The sequence below is a fragment of the Mus caroli genome, unplaced genomic scaffold (assembly GCF_978045245.1).
Source record: "Mus caroli unplaced genomic scaffold, Mus_caroli_1 scaffold_14, whole genome shotgun sequence".
In the NCBI taxonomy this organism is placed as follows: domain Eukaryota; kingdom Metazoa; phylum Chordata; class Mammalia; order Rodentia; family Muridae; genus Mus; species Mus caroli.
The window spans coordinates 101,419,379-101,438,683 of NW_028227269.1; the positions used below are offsets into that span (position 1 = coordinate 101,419,379).

At 51.3% G+C, this 19,305-nt stretch overlaps 1 protein-coding gene across 2 annotated transcripts; it reads left to right on the plus strand.

Moving 5' to 3' along the window:
* The first annotated feature begins 10,381 nt into the window (after positions 1-10,381).
* On the plus strand, positions 10,382-16,371 carry Fam181a (family with sequence similarity 181 member A). 2 transcript variants are annotated; one of them, XM_021179441.3, is made up of 2 exons: positions 10,382-10,476; positions 15,084-16,371. In XM_021179441.3, exon 2 carries the CDS (start codon positions 15,153-15,155, stop codon positions 16,029-16,031), a length of 879 nt encoding a protein of 292 aa, XP_021035100.1. In that variant the 5' UTR covers positions 10,382-10,476; positions 15,084-15,152; the 3' UTR covers positions 16,032-16,371. The 2 variants fall into 2 exon arrangements, with proteins under 2 accessions (XP_021035100.1, XP_029340637.1); XM_029484777.2 differs by lacking the exon at positions 10,382-10,476 and adding an exon at positions 14,314-14,400.
* Positions 16,372-19,305: the final 2,934 nt, after the last annotated feature.

The following is a 19,305-nucleotide window of genomic DNA, read 5'->3' on the forward strand; positions in this document are numbered from 1 at the left end:
TGATGTATACCTAGGAATAGCCTGAAATCTCTTCCTTTGTACATGAGTGATGAATAAGCACCATCCTCTAGCTGAGAGTGTCCATAAGGAGGACTTCATTACAGACTCCATGGTAGCCACTGTACCCAGTGTGGGCCACGCCCCTCCTCCCAGGCAAAGATGTAACTGACCACAGACAGTGGGACCCTGCTGTGTGAGGTATCACAGCGACACTGCCCACCTCCCAGGGTAGGCAGATGACAAAGACAGGATTTTGTCAGGCTGTGGCCTAGGATTCCTGTGTTGTTCACCATGTCCTACTAACGTGGAGCCTGGGTATCTCCTGTGACGTGTTCATTCCCTCAGACTGTCAGTATTCGACTCCCTAGGGCTGCACCTGGACAGTGCCTTGCTAATAAATGTTCAGAGCATGTGGGACCTGATGCTGCCTCAGGGTCTCTCGGCCAGCATCTCAGATCTGTGTTTCACATGTTGGATTAAGAAGGCTCTAATATGAACGTGCCAGCTTCTGTCTGGTCTGAAAAGACTCATCCCCACCTCTCTGTCCAGCACCCATTCATTACAACACCGAGTCCCTGGACTTTTAAGATATGAATTTCCCCTACTGTTCTGATTTAATTTGAATGGGAGATCAGCAGACAAGGGCACACTCCATTCCCTTACTATTGGAAGAGGAGCCTGGATCTTCGGACAAAAAGCCCAGTTTAGCAATGCCTGGGCCACCTGGTGGATGTACTGGGAATTGCAGACAGGTAGCAGTAGGCCAAAACCTGAACCCCCTGACACAGCAAGCAGTCTGGGCCAAAAGATAACCCCATTTTATTTATGGTAGACACAGACTCATAGATGTGTCAATGATCTTCGGGGATCTGTTCCATGTAATAAGGTTTAGAAATCTAGAATTGTCCAGTCAAAACTGATTGGCTTCAAGCCACTTTGGGCTTTTCTGGGTCTTGGTTTCCAAACTTACAGGTGGAAGAGGAATTCACTCTCTGGGGACCCTCTTGGCTCTGAAAACCTTTTGCGTTATAACAGCGACACACAACTACACTTCGCAAAGATAAGACCATTCTTTTGCCAGTCTGAGCTTTGCAGTCTCTGTCCCCTGCTTCACAGGATAGAAACAGGTGGCTGTGATGAGCTGATTCTACCTGGCATCTGCCAGGGCTTGAGAAGATGGCCACTAAATCATACTATACACAAATAAGAGGTGTGGCCAGCCTGAGGCCCTGCCCAGTCTGGCTCCATCTCTTCACTACTGTGCTAACGGTCACGTTGCCTATGACCCACTCCTGCCCTCAGCCGCACACGGGCAGAGCCTCTTCTGTTCTGTTTGCCAGCACCAACAAATGCCAGTTGGTTTCTTCCTCCATTCCAAAAATGTCCTTGGAGGTGAGACCAGGACAGGGACTCCTGAGAGCCCAGGGCAAGAAGACCTGCTCAGCGGGTGACCTGGGATAAGTGAGCAACCTTATCCTCACTGAGCTGTTCCGGAAATGGCAAGGGCAAGTCTCGGACCACTCCAGTGAGGGGAAGGCCAGGCTGCTGGTGCTCCAAGTTTGTCTGCTATTACTCCTTATTCATTTGGGGGAAATTTGGTGACTATAGAGAAGCCCAGATGGCAAATGACAGATCACATTGTTTTGAGTTAAGCTGTTTGTACAGAGCACTAGAATGTGTGTGTGTGCACCTTTCTTTCCCAGGCTGGAGTCAGGATACCTTGGGTCAGAAGCCTACTTCAAGGATCAGGGAGGGGGGGTGTACTGCATCCCCCCTAAGGCTTGCAAGGAGGGGGTGAGGGGCCCATGTTCCTTCTCCCTGCCCTTGACTCCATGTACATGACATCAAAGCCCCAAGGCAGGGACTGTAAGCTAAGTCTTGTGGAGCTGTTTGCCTGATCTACAAACTAAGAATGCTTTTTAAAGGGTGAAGAAGGGGAGGGAGGAGGAGAAAGACCATGAAATACCCTAAATGTAGCCCTCCACAGAGGGTGTGCAGGCCCCTGCCCCAGGACAGTGGAACCGCATAGGGAAGGAACTTTGGACAGCTGCCTGGGAAAAAAGTAAGAACATCTTCATGCTGCCCCTTTGGCTATAAAACTTAGGTTTTATAGTTTCAGCCAGAAGGACAGCGGTGTAATTTTGAGATCAGCTTAGCCTGGTTGAACTAAGAGAAAGCTTTACCCTTAGGCTCCTGGGAAAGAAAGTCTCATTTTATCCCCCAAACCTTAAATCTGAGGGGAGGCAGGATTGGAATTGTGGTACTCCCAGCGTACCCTAGGATTTTAGCCTGTGGAGAGCTGGTATGGGGAAGTGTTGGGCAGTAGGCTGGTCCTGGGGGCACTGAATTCTGGAGCCAGATGTACCTGCAATCTACACTACATTGGGCTTCTTGGTTTTTAAGAGCCATTAACGTCTCCCCTTTCTTCGCCACAGCCTGAGACTGTTTCTGTTGCATGACATTAAAAAGATTCCTAAAATGTTTGCTCTTCAGATCAAAATAGCTTTAAATCTTTTGTTAATCATTCAGGGAGAAATGACTCACCACAGCCTTTGATGCTCAAGTGCTGCTCTCAAAGTTATGATACAAATCCGAACAAACAGACCCTTCCAGGTATTTAAAGTGACAAGAGCCAGAGATGCTAAGAGCCTGTCTCTTCGAGTAATGACCAGTGATGGTCTGATTGACTGGGGGCATAAATTCAGGCAAGCCTGGCACAGAGCTATGCACAGAAATGTGTGCTCCACTGTGTGCAAACGTATCCCAGCTGGAAGGGCTCAGAGAAGGCTCACCCTTCAGAGTCTTTCCTAGTTTTCCTAGAAGAAGCCCCCAGAGATGGAATCGGGGGCTGCCTGCAGAGAAGAGCAGAGCAAAGTGGGAAGGGACTAACCTATAACCTGCTGTGCATCTGTAGTAGTGGGGTAGACATAGAGAAAATACATCTTCCTGTGTATGTGAGAGATAGATACACAGACAGACAGGGAGACAGACAGGGAGACACATAGAGAAATACAGAGACAGAAACAGAGAGGCAGAGGGAGACAAAGAGGCAGAGATAGAAACAGAGAGACAAAGAGAAAGTCACACACATACACAGAGACAGACAGATGGACAGACAGACACAGACAGAGAAATTGAGACAGACAGACAGACAGACAGACAGACAGACAGACAGAGAGACAGAGACAGAGAGAGACAGAGAGAGAGAGAGAGGCAGAGACAGACACATACACAGAAGGAGGGGGTGACAGTGGAAAGACTGAGACACTTATGGCCAGGGAGACTGCTAGACGTCTGGGGTTCAAGCTATACTTGGGACTCATCTTGTAGGCCAGGTGTGCCATGAATGGCCAGCCCAGAAGTGACCTGGACCACCAGTCTCCATGTGCCTCTGCCAAACCCCAGGTCCTTCCTGCTGAGTTCAGCAACCAAATCCAAGCCAACCAGAAAGACCAAATGTCCTTGATTAAGCAGATACAAATGGCTGCTGTGATTCACAGCACATGATAGGCATGCCCTGCAGCCTGGTGTGCTGTGTTTCTTAACTAATATGTGACCTTTGCCTCGGAGGCTGAGCAACCCTGGGGTGGAAGCAGACTGCTGTCTTAGACCTCCACAGCCTTCCATGGCTCTGAAAACATGTCTTCCTTTAAGGCTGTGGTAAGGAAATGGTTGTGAGTCTGGTGGGATGGGGATGCAGGTCACTGAATGGTCTCTATCCCCTGCATCTTTTGAGGACAGATTCTGAGCCACGGTGTGTCCTTTTCAGTCCACACCTGGGGAACGCTCTGAGCTTGGGGCCAGCTGTCTGTTCAGACAGGCAGGTAACTATTGAGTTTCATGGATGCCATACTGGGACTACAGGAACAGACCTAATGACCAGGCCAAGCTGTTCACAGACATCAGGGTTTGCAAGAGGGAGGCAAGACCCAGCCCCTATGCAAGCTGTAAGCCCCTCCCCATTGCTGGTGCCTGTGTCACTGAGGGGTGACCTTCACACTCTAATGTGTCCTATCTTACCCAGGCCTGCACTCAGTCCTTAGCCTCAGGGCCCACCATGCAACCCCCCTCACTGGCCCATTCTCAATCTTCACTCCAGGGACCCAACAAGTAACCTTCACTGAGCTCCCTTATTTGCCCATGAACATGGAATTCTACCCAGGTAGGTCTAGGATTAAGGTCAGTTGGAACAAACTAGCCTACCTTTGCTCCCTCAACAGGGACCACCCTGAGAGAATCGACACTCTCCCAAAGGCTATCCCATCTGGTAGACCCATCTGACACCAGGAGCAATCAGCTTTCACCCAAGTTGCCTACCTTTGGCACCCAGCATATGGAACCTGGGGCATACAGTAGGTGCACAGTGAGTCTGAGGTGTGGTTAAGCTAGCTAGCCAAGAGCCAATGTGCTGGGTGGTGCTTTGAATAAGAACCGCCTGTTAGGCTCATATATTTGAATGCTTAGTCACCAGGGAGTGGCACTATTTTAAAAGATTAGAAGGATTAGGAGGTGTGGCCTTGCTGGAGGAAGTGTGTCACTGGGGATAAGGCTTTGAGGTTTCAAAAGCCCAGGGCAGGCCCAGCATCTCTCTCTCTCTCTCTCTCTCTCTCTCTCTCTCTCTCTCTCTCTCTCTCTCTGCTTGCAGATTGGAATGTAGCTGTTGGCTACTTCTCCAGTCTGCCTGCTCCTATGCTCCCATCATGATAATAACGTACTAGACCTCTGAAACTATAAGCAAACCCCAATTAAATGCTATTAGAAGTGTTACCATGGTCATGATGTCTCTTCACAGCAATAGAACAGTGACCAAGAAGCCACTGAGTGCCTACCTAGAACCAAGAGCATTTCTGGCTCCCACGTGGCTGACACCACAGTCAGCTGAGTTCAGACCTTGCCTAGCCTCAGGAGGAGGACACCACCTCATCTGACTGGGTGATGAGGCCAGGAGACCTATCTATTCACCATAGTCTCCCATCTGTGGATCAAGGGGGGGGCAGGAAGAATTACCCGAAGTCACTTACTGCCATGGCAAGCATTCTGTGGCCATTACTGTAGCATTGGAAGATTTTGGCTAGCACCAGAGCATCTTTCTGTCCCCTAGCCTTGAGCATCTTGTTTGTGACGATCAAGGTTCTCTCCAGCTGTTGAAATGCTGGAGATGTACTATAGCCCCAAGGTGACCTGGGGGCTTAGCATGTTATTCCCTGTGTAATGCCTTTCTCCGGGGAATAGGGTGGAGATGACACAGGAACAATACTGCAGTCTGTTTAGGGCTGCTGTGGCAAGAGCTGACTAGGCTCTGTCTTGTCTTCATAGTGGATGCGGTTGCATCCTTGGGTATCCTGTTTTGAACCCCATTCTTTGCTTCACTAGCCCCATAATACTGCCTCTGGGTCTCACTAACCCCAAGAACTGTGTCCTTCCCCCTGCCGTCTATGCTCAGCTTTCCAGATTGAGGTCAGGAGAATGGGGGTCTCCTACCCCCAGGAGCACAGACTCCCTTTGACCCACTCCATAGTCTGCAGCTGCCAGGCTGTGCTTAGAAAAGATCACAGTGCCCTCTACTGGCTTCTGGCTCTGAGCTACCATGAAGAATTGGACTGAGAGGCCGGAACCTGTAGGGACAGACGTGTCCTCTGGCTGCTTAGAAACTGCCAGTCCTACCTTCCTGACTAAGTGCTTGGCATCTTCTAGGGCTCAACTCAGGATCAGCATTTTTGAGGTCAGCCCTGAGCCTTCAGCTCTCAGACTTTCTTCCTGCTTCCAAGCAACGCATAGATTTAAGCTGTGTGGTTGTTCTGCCATTTTGTCTTATTTTTCTGGGGGTCTCACACATGCTAGGCAGGAACTCTCCCATTGAGTTATAGCCAACTTCTTTTTATTTTGAGACAGGCAGGCCTTGAAACTGCAACCCTCATGACCCAGCCTCCCAAGCAGTTGGGATTATCAGCCTGTCGTACGGATCCAGCTGGTTACAACCATGTCATCTTCTGCCACCATGCTTTTCTGAGAAAGAAAAGCCTGTCAAGCCTGGAGCTTGCAGGTGGCCAGAAAACTTGAGTGATCCCGTGGGTGCCCCCTTGTGGCTAGCCAAGGCTGAGCACACAGAAGAGAATCTTGAAGGTGGGTTCAGAAGAGAGGGAGTTGTTTTATTTTATTATTATTATTTAGATGAATGTTTGTTTTCTAAGGGGAGACAGAAAGGGTGTGGATCTAGGAGGATTTGGGGGAGGGCAAACTGTAATCAGATTATATGAAAAAAATCTATTTTCGAATAAAAGAGGGAGAGAAGGAAGAAAAAGGAAGGGCGGAAGACACAGTAGGTCTTGAGAAGCTGGATTCCAACATTAAACAACACCAAGTCGCTTAATGAAAATTGCTGTACATCTTAGCGTGTTTCCCCATCAAACGGGATGGATGGGGTGGATGGCTCTGATGAGTGGCAAAGCTAATCCAGCCCAGAAACAAGCACTCTGTGTGCCTTGCCTTCAAATTCTCCAAGAGCAGGCCAGGGGACCACAGCCTGATAGGAAGAACTGAGGTGGCTCAGAGTGGCCACCCAGCTGATGAGAGGCGGGGCTAAGACCTGAAGCCAGGCGTGTGACGTCAGAGGCCCCCTGCTCAGCCCCACGTGACCTCAGAGGCCCCCACCCTGCCCCGTGTGACTTCAGAGCCCCACCCCCACCCCCACCCAACCCTGTGTGACCTCAGAGGCTCCTATCCTGTCCCAGGTGAGCTCAGAGGCCCCTTATCCTGTCCCAGGTGACCTCAGAGGCTCCTTGTTCTGCCCTGTGTGACCTCAGAGGCTCCTATCCTGTCCCACGTTACCTCAGAGGCCCCTACCCCATCCCATGTGACCCCAGAGGCCCCTTATCCTGTCCCAGGTGACCTAGAGGCCCCTTGTTCTGCCCTGTGTGACCTCAGAGATCCCTTGTCCCTCCCTGTGGTGCTTCTCATGCACCCCCAGGTACCTTCCACCAGTATCTGTGACACACACTGTCTGTTGAAAAAGAAGGTCGCAACAGACAGTAGGAACCTGGTAACCGGATGAGATAGAAACTAAGGTATGAGCTGACAAGGCATTTGTGTGCCTGGAAACCTCACAGACAGAGACACTTGAAGTATATGAAGAAATTATGACCACCACTCAATTAGTCATAGCAAACTCACGGTTTCTGGGAAACCCAGAAGTTTTAAACGGTTCATTCACCCATCCATCCTACTCCTCAGTCACCATTCACTTACCCTTCTCATCCATTCACTCACTCATCCAACTCACCCATCCTATCCATTCATCCACCCACTCACCCATCCTGCCATCCATTTATCCATCTACTCACCCATCCTTCCATTCAATCATCCATCCATTCACCCATGCATCCATCCATCCACCCACTTACCCACACACCCACCCATTGATCCATTCATTCATCCACTTATACATACATACATACATACATACATACATACATACATACATACATACGTTTACCAATCCATCTAACACCCATCTATCCATCCGTCCATCTACACACCTACCTGTCCACTCAGTTGCCTGTACATTCACTCACACACCCCTCCATCTAACCTTGCCTAGAACTTGCACAACCACTTTTCCTTCTAATAAGCAGAAAATTGTTAGAAGAGAGTCACTAAATCCATGTCAAGGGGAAGGTCTTACTACCCACTTCCCATAGTCAGGAGCATGGCGAGGGTTTTGGATCTACTTTACACTAGCATGTGTGTGAAAAGGGCTGTGGTGGAGGTGTTAAGAAAGGAGGAGATAAAAAAAATCAAGATGGGGGAGGAAGGAGATGCCTAAATATGAAGGAGCCTTGTCTTTGGGAAGACATCCAGGGGTTGCCTAATTCCAGGTAACGCTCCAGGAACTATGACCCTTTAGGGTTAAAGGTCCTCAGCTGGTTTCTCTAGTGTGTGTTTGGTGCCTGGTTGCAGGCTGCCATCTCTGCCAGACAGCAGTCTGGTTGGCACTTCTTTGCCTATGGAGACATCAAGATCACCACAGTGAAAACACAGGAGGCAGGTGTGTGGTCATTTCTACAACTGTTCCTTTTGAAGTCCTACTGCCAGGACACAAGGGCTTCTATGGAGAGTGTGTGCAATGTGCCGCTGAGAGGGTTGGTGTGCCCAGGGGTCAAGTCAGGCACCAAAGGGACACTTGAGTCAGCTGACCATCTTTTAAAAAATTATTAGTGGCATTTATTGCAACATAGTCTTCTGAAATATTACATTTCTTTTTTACTAGATATTTTCTTCATTTACATTTCAAATGTTATCCCTTTTCCTGGTTTCCCCTCCAAAAACCCCCTATCCCCTTCCCCCTGCCCTCCAATCCACCCACTCCTGCTTCCTGGCCCTGGCATTCCCCTACACTGGGGCATAGAGCCTTCACAAGACCAAGGGCCTCTCCTCCCATTAATGTCCAACAAGGCCATCCTCTGCTACATATGCAGCTGGAGTCATGGGCTCCTCCATGTGTACTCTTTGGTTGGTGATTTAGTCCGTGGAAGCTCTGGGGGTTGGTTAGTTCATATTGCTGTCCCTCCTATGAAGCTGCAAACCCCTTCAGCTCCTTGGGTCCTTTCTCTAGTTCCTCCATTGGGGACCCTGTGCTCATTCCAATGGTTGGCTGAGAGCATCTGCCTCTGTATTTGTCAGACACTGGTAGAGCCCCTCAGAAGACAGCTATATCAGGCTCCTGTCAGCAAGCACTGCTGGCATCCACAATAGTGTCTGGGTTTCAGCTGACCATTTTACTTCATGTTCTGTCCTTTTTATGCAAGTATTCACTCAGGCACTGTACTGACTGGTTTTGTGTGTTCAACTTGACACAAGCTGGAGTTATCACAGAGAAAGGAGCCTCCCTTGAGGAAATGCCCCAATGAAATCCAGCTGTAAGGCATTTTCTCAATTAGTGATCAAGGGTGGAAGGTCCCATTGTGGGTGGTGCCATCCCTAGGCTGGTAGTCCTGGATCCTTTAAGAAAGCAAGATGAGCAAGCCAGGGGAAGCAAGCCTGTAAGTAACATCCCTCTGAGGCCTCTGCATCAGCTCCTGCATCCTGACCTGCTTGAATTCCAGTCCTGACTTTTTTTGGTGATGACCAGCAATGTAGAAGTGTAAGCAGAACAAATTCTTTCCTCTACAGCTTGCTTCTTGGTCCTGATGTTTGTGCAGGAATAGAAACCCTGATTAAGACAGGCACCCAGCATTTATTATGTGCCTCATGAATGCAAAATGCAGGAAGAACTTAACATTTCTCTCCTACCTTATATCACCCTATTCCTGCAGGAACTTCCTCCCCTGTACATGGCACTAAACTTCTCACTGTCCTGGCACCCCCGAATGCCCACACTCTCTGGATCTGGGTCTTCTCCCAGGTTGTGACTGCTGTCATGTATGACACTCAAAAACTATTGAAAGATGCAGTCAGGGAGGTAGGGCTTGAATGATTCATCCTCTTACCAGTGGTTAAATCACCTATCCTCCTTGAGCCATAGCTTTGTCTGCCAAGTGTGAGAAAATAATGGAATACATCTCACAGAGTGGTTGTAAAGATAAAAAAGCATTGGACATGTGGGGCTGGAGAAATGCCCTAGCAGTTGAGAGCACTGGATGTTCTTCCAGAGGACCCACGTTTGATTCTCAGCACCTCCATGACAGCTCACAACCATCTGTAACTCTAGTTCCAGGGGATCCAATGCCACCTTCTGGCCTCCATGGGTCCTGCACACACATGGTGCACAGATATTCATGCAGGCAAAATAATCATATCCATGAAATGAAAGCAAAGCAAATCTCAAAAAGCAACTTTGAATACCATTAGATGTATAAGATGTTTACTGTGGTTAACACCTGCCTGGGTGTTGGTCGATGTTAGTAAGTGAGTAGTTGGGTATGGTCACTGAGCCTGTAGTTCCAGTCTTTGAGAGGCAGAGGCATGAGGATCACATGTTTCAGGCCAGCCTGGGCTATTTAGTGAAACCTTATCTCAAGGAAAACAAAAACCTGTTGAGTTAAACGGATGCACTCTCCCCCAGGAAGCAAGAGATCTGGGTCCTGCTTAAAGGAATGTGTGCGTGGATAACTCACCGCCCTCCGCCAGTGTTCTATTAAAGTCGCTTGATTTAAAAGTGCTTGATTAAAATTGCAGGAGTTGGATTACTAAAACACCAGGCTTTGCATCCTGTCACCTCCACAGGGAGTCAGGGCCCTGGCACCCAGAGGCCATCACCATCCAACCTCAGGGCAGACATCACTAGCTGATCAAAGCATTCCAAATTCCATGCTGGCCTTGGAATTGTCCCACAAGGCTCTTTGGAGGCATCACCAATCAAATCCGAATTGACAGTTGAGATTAAACTGACTTCTCATTCCTGGCCAGTGCCCTGACTGGATAGGACACAGCACAAGAAGGGCAGGAGAGGACACAGCCAAAGTGAAGTGTCTGTCTGTGGTAGGTCTGAGGGCATACAACAGTATCAGGAATGTGGGCCAGGATCCACTGGGGACAGAACTCTGGGGCACAAAGCCACAACTACCACACTGCTTGTGCTACACCAGCTCCAATGTACAGAGCAAACTTGATCCAGCTCTGTGGGATAGCAAGGAGAAGGGAAGGTGTTGGCTGCACACCAGGCAGCTCTTCTTTTTGTGGGATTTTAACCGCAGTATGAATCTTGCCAGGGACTGTGACCTGCCCCCCAACCTTAAAGGCAAGGAATCCAAGACACCACTCATTGCCATAAGTCTTCACAGTCAGTCATTTTGCCAAGTTTCATAGCTCATGCCGCAGTGACCTCTGTAGAGCATGGTCATGTCCACCTGCATGCCACCCAACTTAAACTTGACGGCTTCCCCACACCATCAGAGAGCAAACAAGGCCTGCTGTGCACACGCTCACTCCTGTCAAATTCCTTCTGAAAGCCGGCCTTCCTGAGGCCCTGTGCAACGGAGGGAGAATGACTGTGTCATCTCGACCTGGAGCCTGTTATCCTCAGACTCCATCTCTGACCTCTTGCTATACTAGGGATACAGCAAGTGAGGTATCCAGGCTAGGGAATAAGATTCTATCCACCCTGATTTGTATTGGGAAGAATCAAAGCATTTACCAACTAGGGACTCCTAGTTAACACCCTGCCTCTGTTGCTGCAGGGACTGACCACACCAGGCTGTAACTGCCCATGGTCACCTGAGGTCCCAGCAGTTCTGTGGGCACAGTCATACTGGGGGTCATTGTTAACCATGAAGTTGAGCAGCCAGGGCAGGAAGCACTCATCCCAGCAGCCAAGGGAGCTTACTCCCCGCTCCCCCACCCCCCAAACCCTCCCAACCCTACTCAGGCTGATTATGGTTGACACTTGCTGCAGGCTGGACTTTGATAGAAGTGCTGCCGTTACGTAAGGGGTTGTTGCATAAGTCACCCTGTGATGCGTGTCCCGTATTAACAGAGCTCCTGGCAAGTTGCTGTACCTCAAGTGGCCTTTGCGTGTTCAAGTCAGAGTGATTGGCCGCACTCCTCCCCAGAGCTGGAGAGGTCAGAGTAAGCCAGCCCTCTGGGCAGGTATAGTCCCTGGGGAAATTAGGTCTGGTTCCAGTTGACAGCTGTCAGACTGCAGCATATGGGGATGTCATAACCAAAGACTGGGACTCACTGCCAACAGGAATCTGTCATTCCCTGTCCAGGGACAGTGGCTCTTCACTGGACAGTAATTCTTGCACCCGGGGAACATTTAGCCCACATTTATTTATACTTTTAGGTCAAGTAGGATTTTTCATTGCTGAGATCTGAGGTACAGGTCTCAGGACTGGCAGTGGGGGCTCCCCATCACACAAGGGCCGAGGAGGGGAAGGTTGGCTGGTGCCCTGCTCTCTCTGGTTGACTTAGTCACTCTGCTCAGCTCACTTGCCTTTGGCAGAGCTCAGCAGAGACTCCTACGTGGGTGCAGCCTGGAATCTGCCCCCTGCTTTAAGTGCCGTCTTCCTAGGGGAAACAAGACAATCTCATTGATCCACTTGCAGCAGCTCTAAGGGTCCTTTGCCAAGAAATCCTCTGCTTCCACGGTCCTAGGACAAACCTGCAGCCAAGCCCTCACTGCCCTTACCTTGCTAAAGTTGGACTGCAAGAAAACAGAACCAGCCATTTCCCGTCACCAAGATGCAGGTCTTCGTTGGAATGGACAAAGCAGTTACTTTCAGAGACAAGAAGCCTTCCCCGTGCCAAGCCGACGTAAGACAGAGCACATGAAGGGCTCTGGAGAGTCTAATGTGAGCTGAGCTGGGTCTTCGTCACTGAACTGTCCTATTCCTCTCTACCTCAAGCCTGGAAAGACATTTTAAGACTGGATTCCCACAGAGCCCACTACCGTGAGAAGCATGGCATGAATGAATACTACAGTGAGGTGCCTTAAGGGCACAGACATGCTGCCGTCTCACAGGAAGCTGAATGGCCGACAGCAACACTCCTGGGAGCCATCTTTTTCTAGGGAATAAGGTCCACAGGTCACAAGCCAGGAGCAGACAAGGGCTGGATGTGTGAGGCAATCTCCCAGCATGTATGGGAAGTAAAAAGGGGGTAATCCAAGACACGTGGAGCACACACTTCCTCGATGTAGGCAGCCAGAGTTCTGACAGGCGCTGGCAGGAGCCTAACCTAGTGGCCACAGGACCCCAGAGTATATCTCCAGCAGAGTGTACCAAGAGTTTGGAACATGACAGATGGGACCCTCTCTTACCTGTCAAGATGGGCTGGGGGCATGCTGCAGAATTTCCCCTTCCAAAGCCCTGACGATTAAGATAGCAGTGGCATAGCCCACAGTTAATGCAGAGGCCGCTGCAGAGGTGGTTACCAGGACAGGGGTCCTAATGCCAGCAGCACACCCTTGTCTGTTCTGCTCTGGCTCTGCACAGAGAGCATGTGGAGCTCTTGGAGTTAGAGATGCAGCTCATTAGCCCTAGGCCGTCTCCTCCCGAGGAGGGAACCTCAGGCTACTCTAGACAGGTGCTTCATCCCTACAGCAGATGTCTCTTGGTGCCGCTCCTAAGTGAGGGTATGCAACCATGCCTGTGGTAAGAAGCTGTGGGCCACTATGCAGTCGGGGAAGAAGCAGAAGAAGATGAAAGACAGGGAAAGGGGAGGAAAGGGGACCTGCGGGGGTCCACTGAGCTGGCTAGCATGGAGACCCTGCCCGTGAGCCCTTCCCAGACAGTTCTCCTTCACCGGGCTGCTGTCAGCCTCACCTTCTTTCTGGGCGTTTGATGGGCAGGGCCACGGCAGCCTGGGCTCCCTCACTTGCTCCAACTGAGCGGCCCTGCTTGCAGCCCTGCCGGCGTTGGCACGGTGACAGTAGCCAAGTGTGCAAACTTGTGCCATTGTCCCTGGGCCAGGGGGAGCCATGGAGACTAGCTAATATGACACAGGAAAATGTTTGCTGATGGCAATTCTATGGGCTTTGTCCACCTCTTTCTCCATCATGACGACTCGATTTAAGTCCCTAACTGTTTGACTACAAACGCAAGGGGACCGTGCAACGCCACCCTTTTGTCCGGCCACACTGAATGGGCAATTCAGGCTTTGTGCAGCTCAATTGAGGAAGCAAACATAAAGACAAGATTCCTGAGAGCCTCGGCTCCCTTCCCATGGATATCCCAGCACCCCTCAGCCAGCCCGCCAGGGCTACCTTTCCCCACATCAGTGCACCTCTCAAATCCATCCCAGGGGCACCCTTCAGGAAGGACGGTTGAAAGAGGTGAGAGACACGAGGCCAGAGACAGAGTCAGAGAATGCACACTCAACACTCAAGGGCAGAGGGAAAGCAGCCCCACTCTGGCTTACCCCATCCGATTGTCTGTCTGCACTGGAGCATGGCAGCTGGAGACCTGAAGTATCTGGGGAAGGTTGGGTGCCTGTCTCACTGCGCCCAGCCCTCCTTGATCCTGAATACTTTTTGTGCACACACACACACACACACACACACACACACACCTCAAGAAACCAGGTTACTGAGGTCAAGGGGAGGAGTGGGTGTGGAGACTGGAGAAAAGTGGGGCTGAAGGGTAGAAATTTACCGGGAAATGATTGCATTTGGGAGCTGTCTTTTTTTTGTGATGGTCCCCATGGTGACAATTTGTGACGGCAAAGAATGTGGGACCGGGGCTCCGCCGCCTGATTGGGATGCTTTGTATCTGGAGAGGCGCTCCTGATTGGCCTGAGGGCCCCCCAGCTCCGGACTTGTCCTCCATTCAGCCCACTCAAGGGCTGTGCACAACTGCTTCTCAGCCTGCACGGAGCTCACTGCACGCCAGCTCGCCAGGCTTGCCGGGGGTCTACGGTGGGGAACCTGCCGGCCACGTTGGCGGGGGGCCCTGGCCTTCACCTTCGGTCAGTACGGAGTCCCGAGTGGTTTGGCCTGGCTGGGTGGAGGGCAGGGCGTGAGCGGACTAGAGCCTTGGGGGAGGGGCACAGTACTGTGGGTGGTGGCCGAGGAGGCATGAAATTGCTGCAGATGCTACAGGGGAGTCCCTGCGGCCGGCAGGGATGAGCCTTGAAGGCAGGTCTAGATTAAGTGCTAGACAGAGATCCTGCCTGGCCCTGTGTGAGAGTTAGGGGTGGAGCGTGGGGACTGCAGAGGGGGCGGGGTGGTGGGAGGGGAAGGCCACCACCAAGGAGGGGGAAGGGGGCTTGGCCTTCTTTAGAGGATTTCTTTGGCTTTGAAAATAAAAACTTGAATGGTGAGTCATGCGCGCTGGCCTTCACGATGTGTGGGAGATGCGACTAACTGGGAATGTAGCCCCAGCAATGCCACTTGTAGCTAGGTGGCTTTGAGCAAGGTGTTTGCAGTTTCTGAGCCTTGACTTCCCAGAAGAGGGCAACAGACCCCAGAAGACTGAATGAGATAGTTGACACCTGTCTCATCTCAGATAGTCAGCCCCATTGTGGATTCTGTTTGGGACAGAAGAATGCCCAGGTTGGGAGACGTATGCATTGGGTCCTGGTGGCCCTGGGGAAGGCGTAACAGCCCTGGAGAGACTCCTGCTGCCTATTGCGTTCATTGTGTTCCCTAGGTCTGCCCTGTGCGCTCCTCCAGAGCCCATGCTCTTCATGGAAAGCCCTGCACAGTTGATGCACAGGTGATGGCAGCTGACAGCGACGTGAAGATGCTTCTGAATTTTGTCAACCTGGCGTCCAGTGACATCAAGGCGGCCCTGGACAAGTCCGCACCCTGCCGCCGCTCTGTGGACCATCGCAAGTACCTGCAGAAGCAACTCAAGCGCTTCTCTCAGAAGTACTCGCGGCTCCCTAGGGGCCTGCCTGGCAGGGTGGCAGAGCCCCACCTGCAGAGGGGACCTGAAGAGAGGCCTGGACGGCCACCCCTCCATCCCTGTCCCCAATCCAGCCCCGGTGGGGGTGGGAGCTGCACAGAAAAGGCCCTGGGGACCCCCTTCAGGGAGGAATGCCTTTCTAAGGATCAGGGCTTCCGGGGGCTGAATCCAGAGGCTGCTAGACCTGGCCAGGTTCCCATGAGGAAGAGACAGCTGCCCGCCTCGTTCTGGGAGGAGCCAAGGCCCACCCTCAGCTACCCAATGGGGCTGGAGGTGGGCCTGGCCCCCAGGGAGGCATCTCTGTATGAGAATAAGAAAAACTGCAAGGGTCTGGAGTCCCTGGGGCCCGAGACTGCTCCACTGCCCATGTCCCCAAGGGTACTAGCTGACACGGAGCCACTCAAGATGTCTGGGGTATCCTTGGTAGGCAACCTGGATGCTTGGAGCTACTGCCCTTTCCAGTCCCATGGACAGCCCATCTTCCCAGGTCTGCCAGGGGTCCTGCCTCAGGGCCCAGTACCCAGTCTGGGCCTGTGGAGGAGAAGCCTGGCCTCGCCTGTGGATCTGGCCCACTTCTGCAAGGGTGTGGACACCCCAGGGCCCAAAGTGTACAGACCCGTAGTTCTGAAGCCTATCCCGACTAAGCCAGCCATGCCTCCCCCTATCTTCAATGTCTTTGGCTACCTCTAGCTGAACACCCTCAGCCCTCTCTCTTTTGGCCTCCAGGATGGGGGTCAGTCACTGACAAGCTCTCCGTGTGAGGAGGGAGCTGGGCAGGGGCCTGGCCAGGCTGCCTCAGGGACAAGGCTCCTCAGACAGGTACCTATGCGGAGGGAGCTTGCAGCTTGTGGACCAAGGCACAGGAAAACACGGGAAGTGAGACCCTAGTGTGGCAGCTGCCCATCACACACCTGTTCAGCTGCCATCCCCCCCCCGGGGGGGGGGGCGAGGGGGCATCTTGCTTGTTCATTCTGTTCTTTGTAAATATTGAGAAAGTTAAAAAAAAATAAAAATAAAGATTTCTTTTGCAGTTTTCACCTCTTGGATGTCATGAAATGGGATAGTCCCGGATGCAGGGTCGGCATAGAGAATAGCTACTACAGGTGGGAGTGGCCTGAGACTTTTGAGATGTCTGGAGGTGGGTGCTGGGAAACACAGCTCAATTCCTAGGAAGAGGTGAGAGGGGATGCGGGAAGAGCTCAGGGAAGGATGTTCGGTCCAGACATCTGAAGGAAGAGGTGGGCCAAGTCTGGATTCCCATGGTTCATGATGCTCAGGGAGGTAGAGATATAATTTTGGTGTGTCTGGCTATGTCAGAGTGGCCATGCACAGTCCTGGTCAGAGAGGACACCAGGACAAATGGGATTTCAGTTTCACGTGACCAAGACAAGTGGTTTGACCAAACCGTTCCTTTTAAGCACGAGCAGTGATTATATGTCCACAGTGAACCAAACCAAACCCAAATTCCAGAACTGCAGAACCCCAAAGGCACAGTCTTTTGACTGACCCAATCATATTCTGATTTCTCTCCGCCATAGCAATGAAATGTTGTCTGTGGCTCAGTAGAAGTGTGTGCTGGGGGAAGGAACAGGCTTATCCTGATAGCCCCCAGACTGCAAAGCTTCCGGACCAGCACAGGTCTAGCTAGGCATGCTCTAACGAGGATAGGCTACACAGTTTATCAAGTTATGCTCTTCACAGCCAAGACTCGTGCTGGGCAAGCCTCTGCTCCCCACACAGGGAACTCTGTCACGTACGCTGATTTATTCAGTACTGACTGTCTCCCTCATGGCCTGCCTCCGAGATGGTCCTTAGCTAACTGGGCATCCAGGATTAGAGGCCGCACGTGGCCCTTTGCCTCTAGCCTACTTTTCCCCCAAGACCCACCAGAACAGGGAGTCCACCGGAAAGGGGCAGCTGGCCAAGGAGATGTGGGCGGTGTTCTGGATCTTTCTGCCTAAAGGCATCAGAAGATTTCAGAGTCACAGTTGCTGACATGACACATGTCCTCAGTCATTTTCTGGCATGTGAGAGGGCAGGTCCTTAGGCTATGCTTGGTCTCAGAGATCACTGAGGGTCCAGAAGCAGGTGTGTGCCCTCTTTTACCCCAAGGCACCATCACAAAGACGCTCTGAGCCCACTGCAACGGTTCTCAGCCTCCCCCAGACTGTATAACAGAGCTCAACACCCCAGTCCTGCCAGCTACTACTCAAGATACTTGTCTACGCTGAAATTTCCTCACCCCAAAAGTGAGACGGGGCACAGACTTGCCACATGGGCTGTTTATAGATAAGGGTCTATAAACCTGTTACGTGAAGTTGTCTCCTGCACTTAGGCACCTAGAGGTCCTTCCATGCTGGCAGGTTAGAAAGTCATACTTCAAAGCTGCTCACTGCCATGGGTGCCTTGGACACCCCGCTATCCCACCATGACACTCCTAGAGCAGGAGCCACCCTGCAGAGTCACATGTTCTCGGGTGCTGCTGAGCCCCACCCTGCCCAAGTCCTGGTACATCGGTGTTTTCCTGCTGGGGCTTGGCTTCCCCAGCGGTACCTGCAGGTCCATTCCTTAAAAAGCCGAAAGACTTCATTTAAAAGCAGAAACTGGGACCAAAGAGACGGTTCACAGTAGTGAAGAGCACTTATGCTCTTGCAAAAATCCCAGGTTTGGTTTCCAGCATCCACAGCAGAAGGCTCGGGTGTCTGTAATCTGACACTCTGGCCTCCATCGGAAACTGCACACACATGGTGTTCATGAACTCATAGGATTTCACACTCACAAATAAATAATAATAAATCTTAACCAATAAAGGCAGAAGCCTTTAATGCAGTGGCTCTCAACCTTCCTACCGCTGTGACCCTTTAATACAGCCCCCTCGTGTTGTGATAACCCTCATCCATGAAATTATTTTTGTTGCTACTTCATAACTGTTCATTTTGCTAGTTATCAACCGTAATGTAAATATGTGTTTTCTGATGGTCTCGGGAGACCCCTGTGAAAGAGTCATTCCACCCCTCCCCCAAAGCGGTTGAGAACCACTGCTGTAATGAAACATGGCCCAACAGAAGCCCAGGGAACCAGGCCCTCATGGGAAGTGGCTGGGGGTAGGGGGAGCACATCTGGGGAGGTTTGATGTTGGAGAGAGGACAGCAGCCTTAGCCGCAGCAGCAGATAAACCCCTAACCAAAAACCAAGATGGGAGCTGAGACTGTAACACAGGGTTTGGTAGAGTGGCTACCATGCACAAAGCCCCGGGCTTGGTTTCCACCATTGCAAAATAAATTAATAGCAGGGAGAGGGGAAAGAAAAGAAAAATATCAATTTGTAGTGTTCTGGCTCCAAGTAAAACCCAAAGGCAGTTGAGGCACCACATTTGTTGGTCGAGGAGACCAACAGTCTCCTGTTGTTATCACCACGGCATTCCCCAAGACACTGTTACTATGTGGCATCTCTAAGGTGGGCACCCTTCCTGGGCTTGGTGACACAAGTCTAGCATTAGCCCCAGTCAACACTGGCCCATTGGGGCATGCCACAGGTCAGACTCAGCATCTGGCCTGTGAGCACACAAAAGCAGGGAACACTCAAGGTGGAATTCGGTGCTGTCCAGGTCAGGGTGTTTGACACCAGATAGATGGTGACTACCAAGTGTGGTAGCTGAACTCCACTCCTGTCCCTCTGCCTAAAGATTCCCTGAGCAGCCACCTGACCCAACACCTGTGTTTCTCAGATGGGAGGACACATAGTTGCTGTCTGGTAGGACTCTAGATCGATTGGGGGCCCTTGGAGTGTCATATCCCATCCACCTGTCTGTATCCCAAACAGCTCACAGGCCAATGACCATAGAGCAGTGCCTTAGCTCATCCCCAGCATCCCTTCTGACTGCTTTGCTTCCTGGTTAAATGTAAGCAGGGAGCCTTGAGCTGAACCACACTTAGCAGCCACCTCTGTGCCTTCAAGGGTAAGC

What these genes read in the sequence shown, in the direction of transcription:
- Fam181a (XM_021179441.3), top strand. Translation starts at nt 15,153, where the DNA reads ATGGCAGCTGACAGCGACGTGAAGATGCTTCTGAATTTTGTCAACCTG.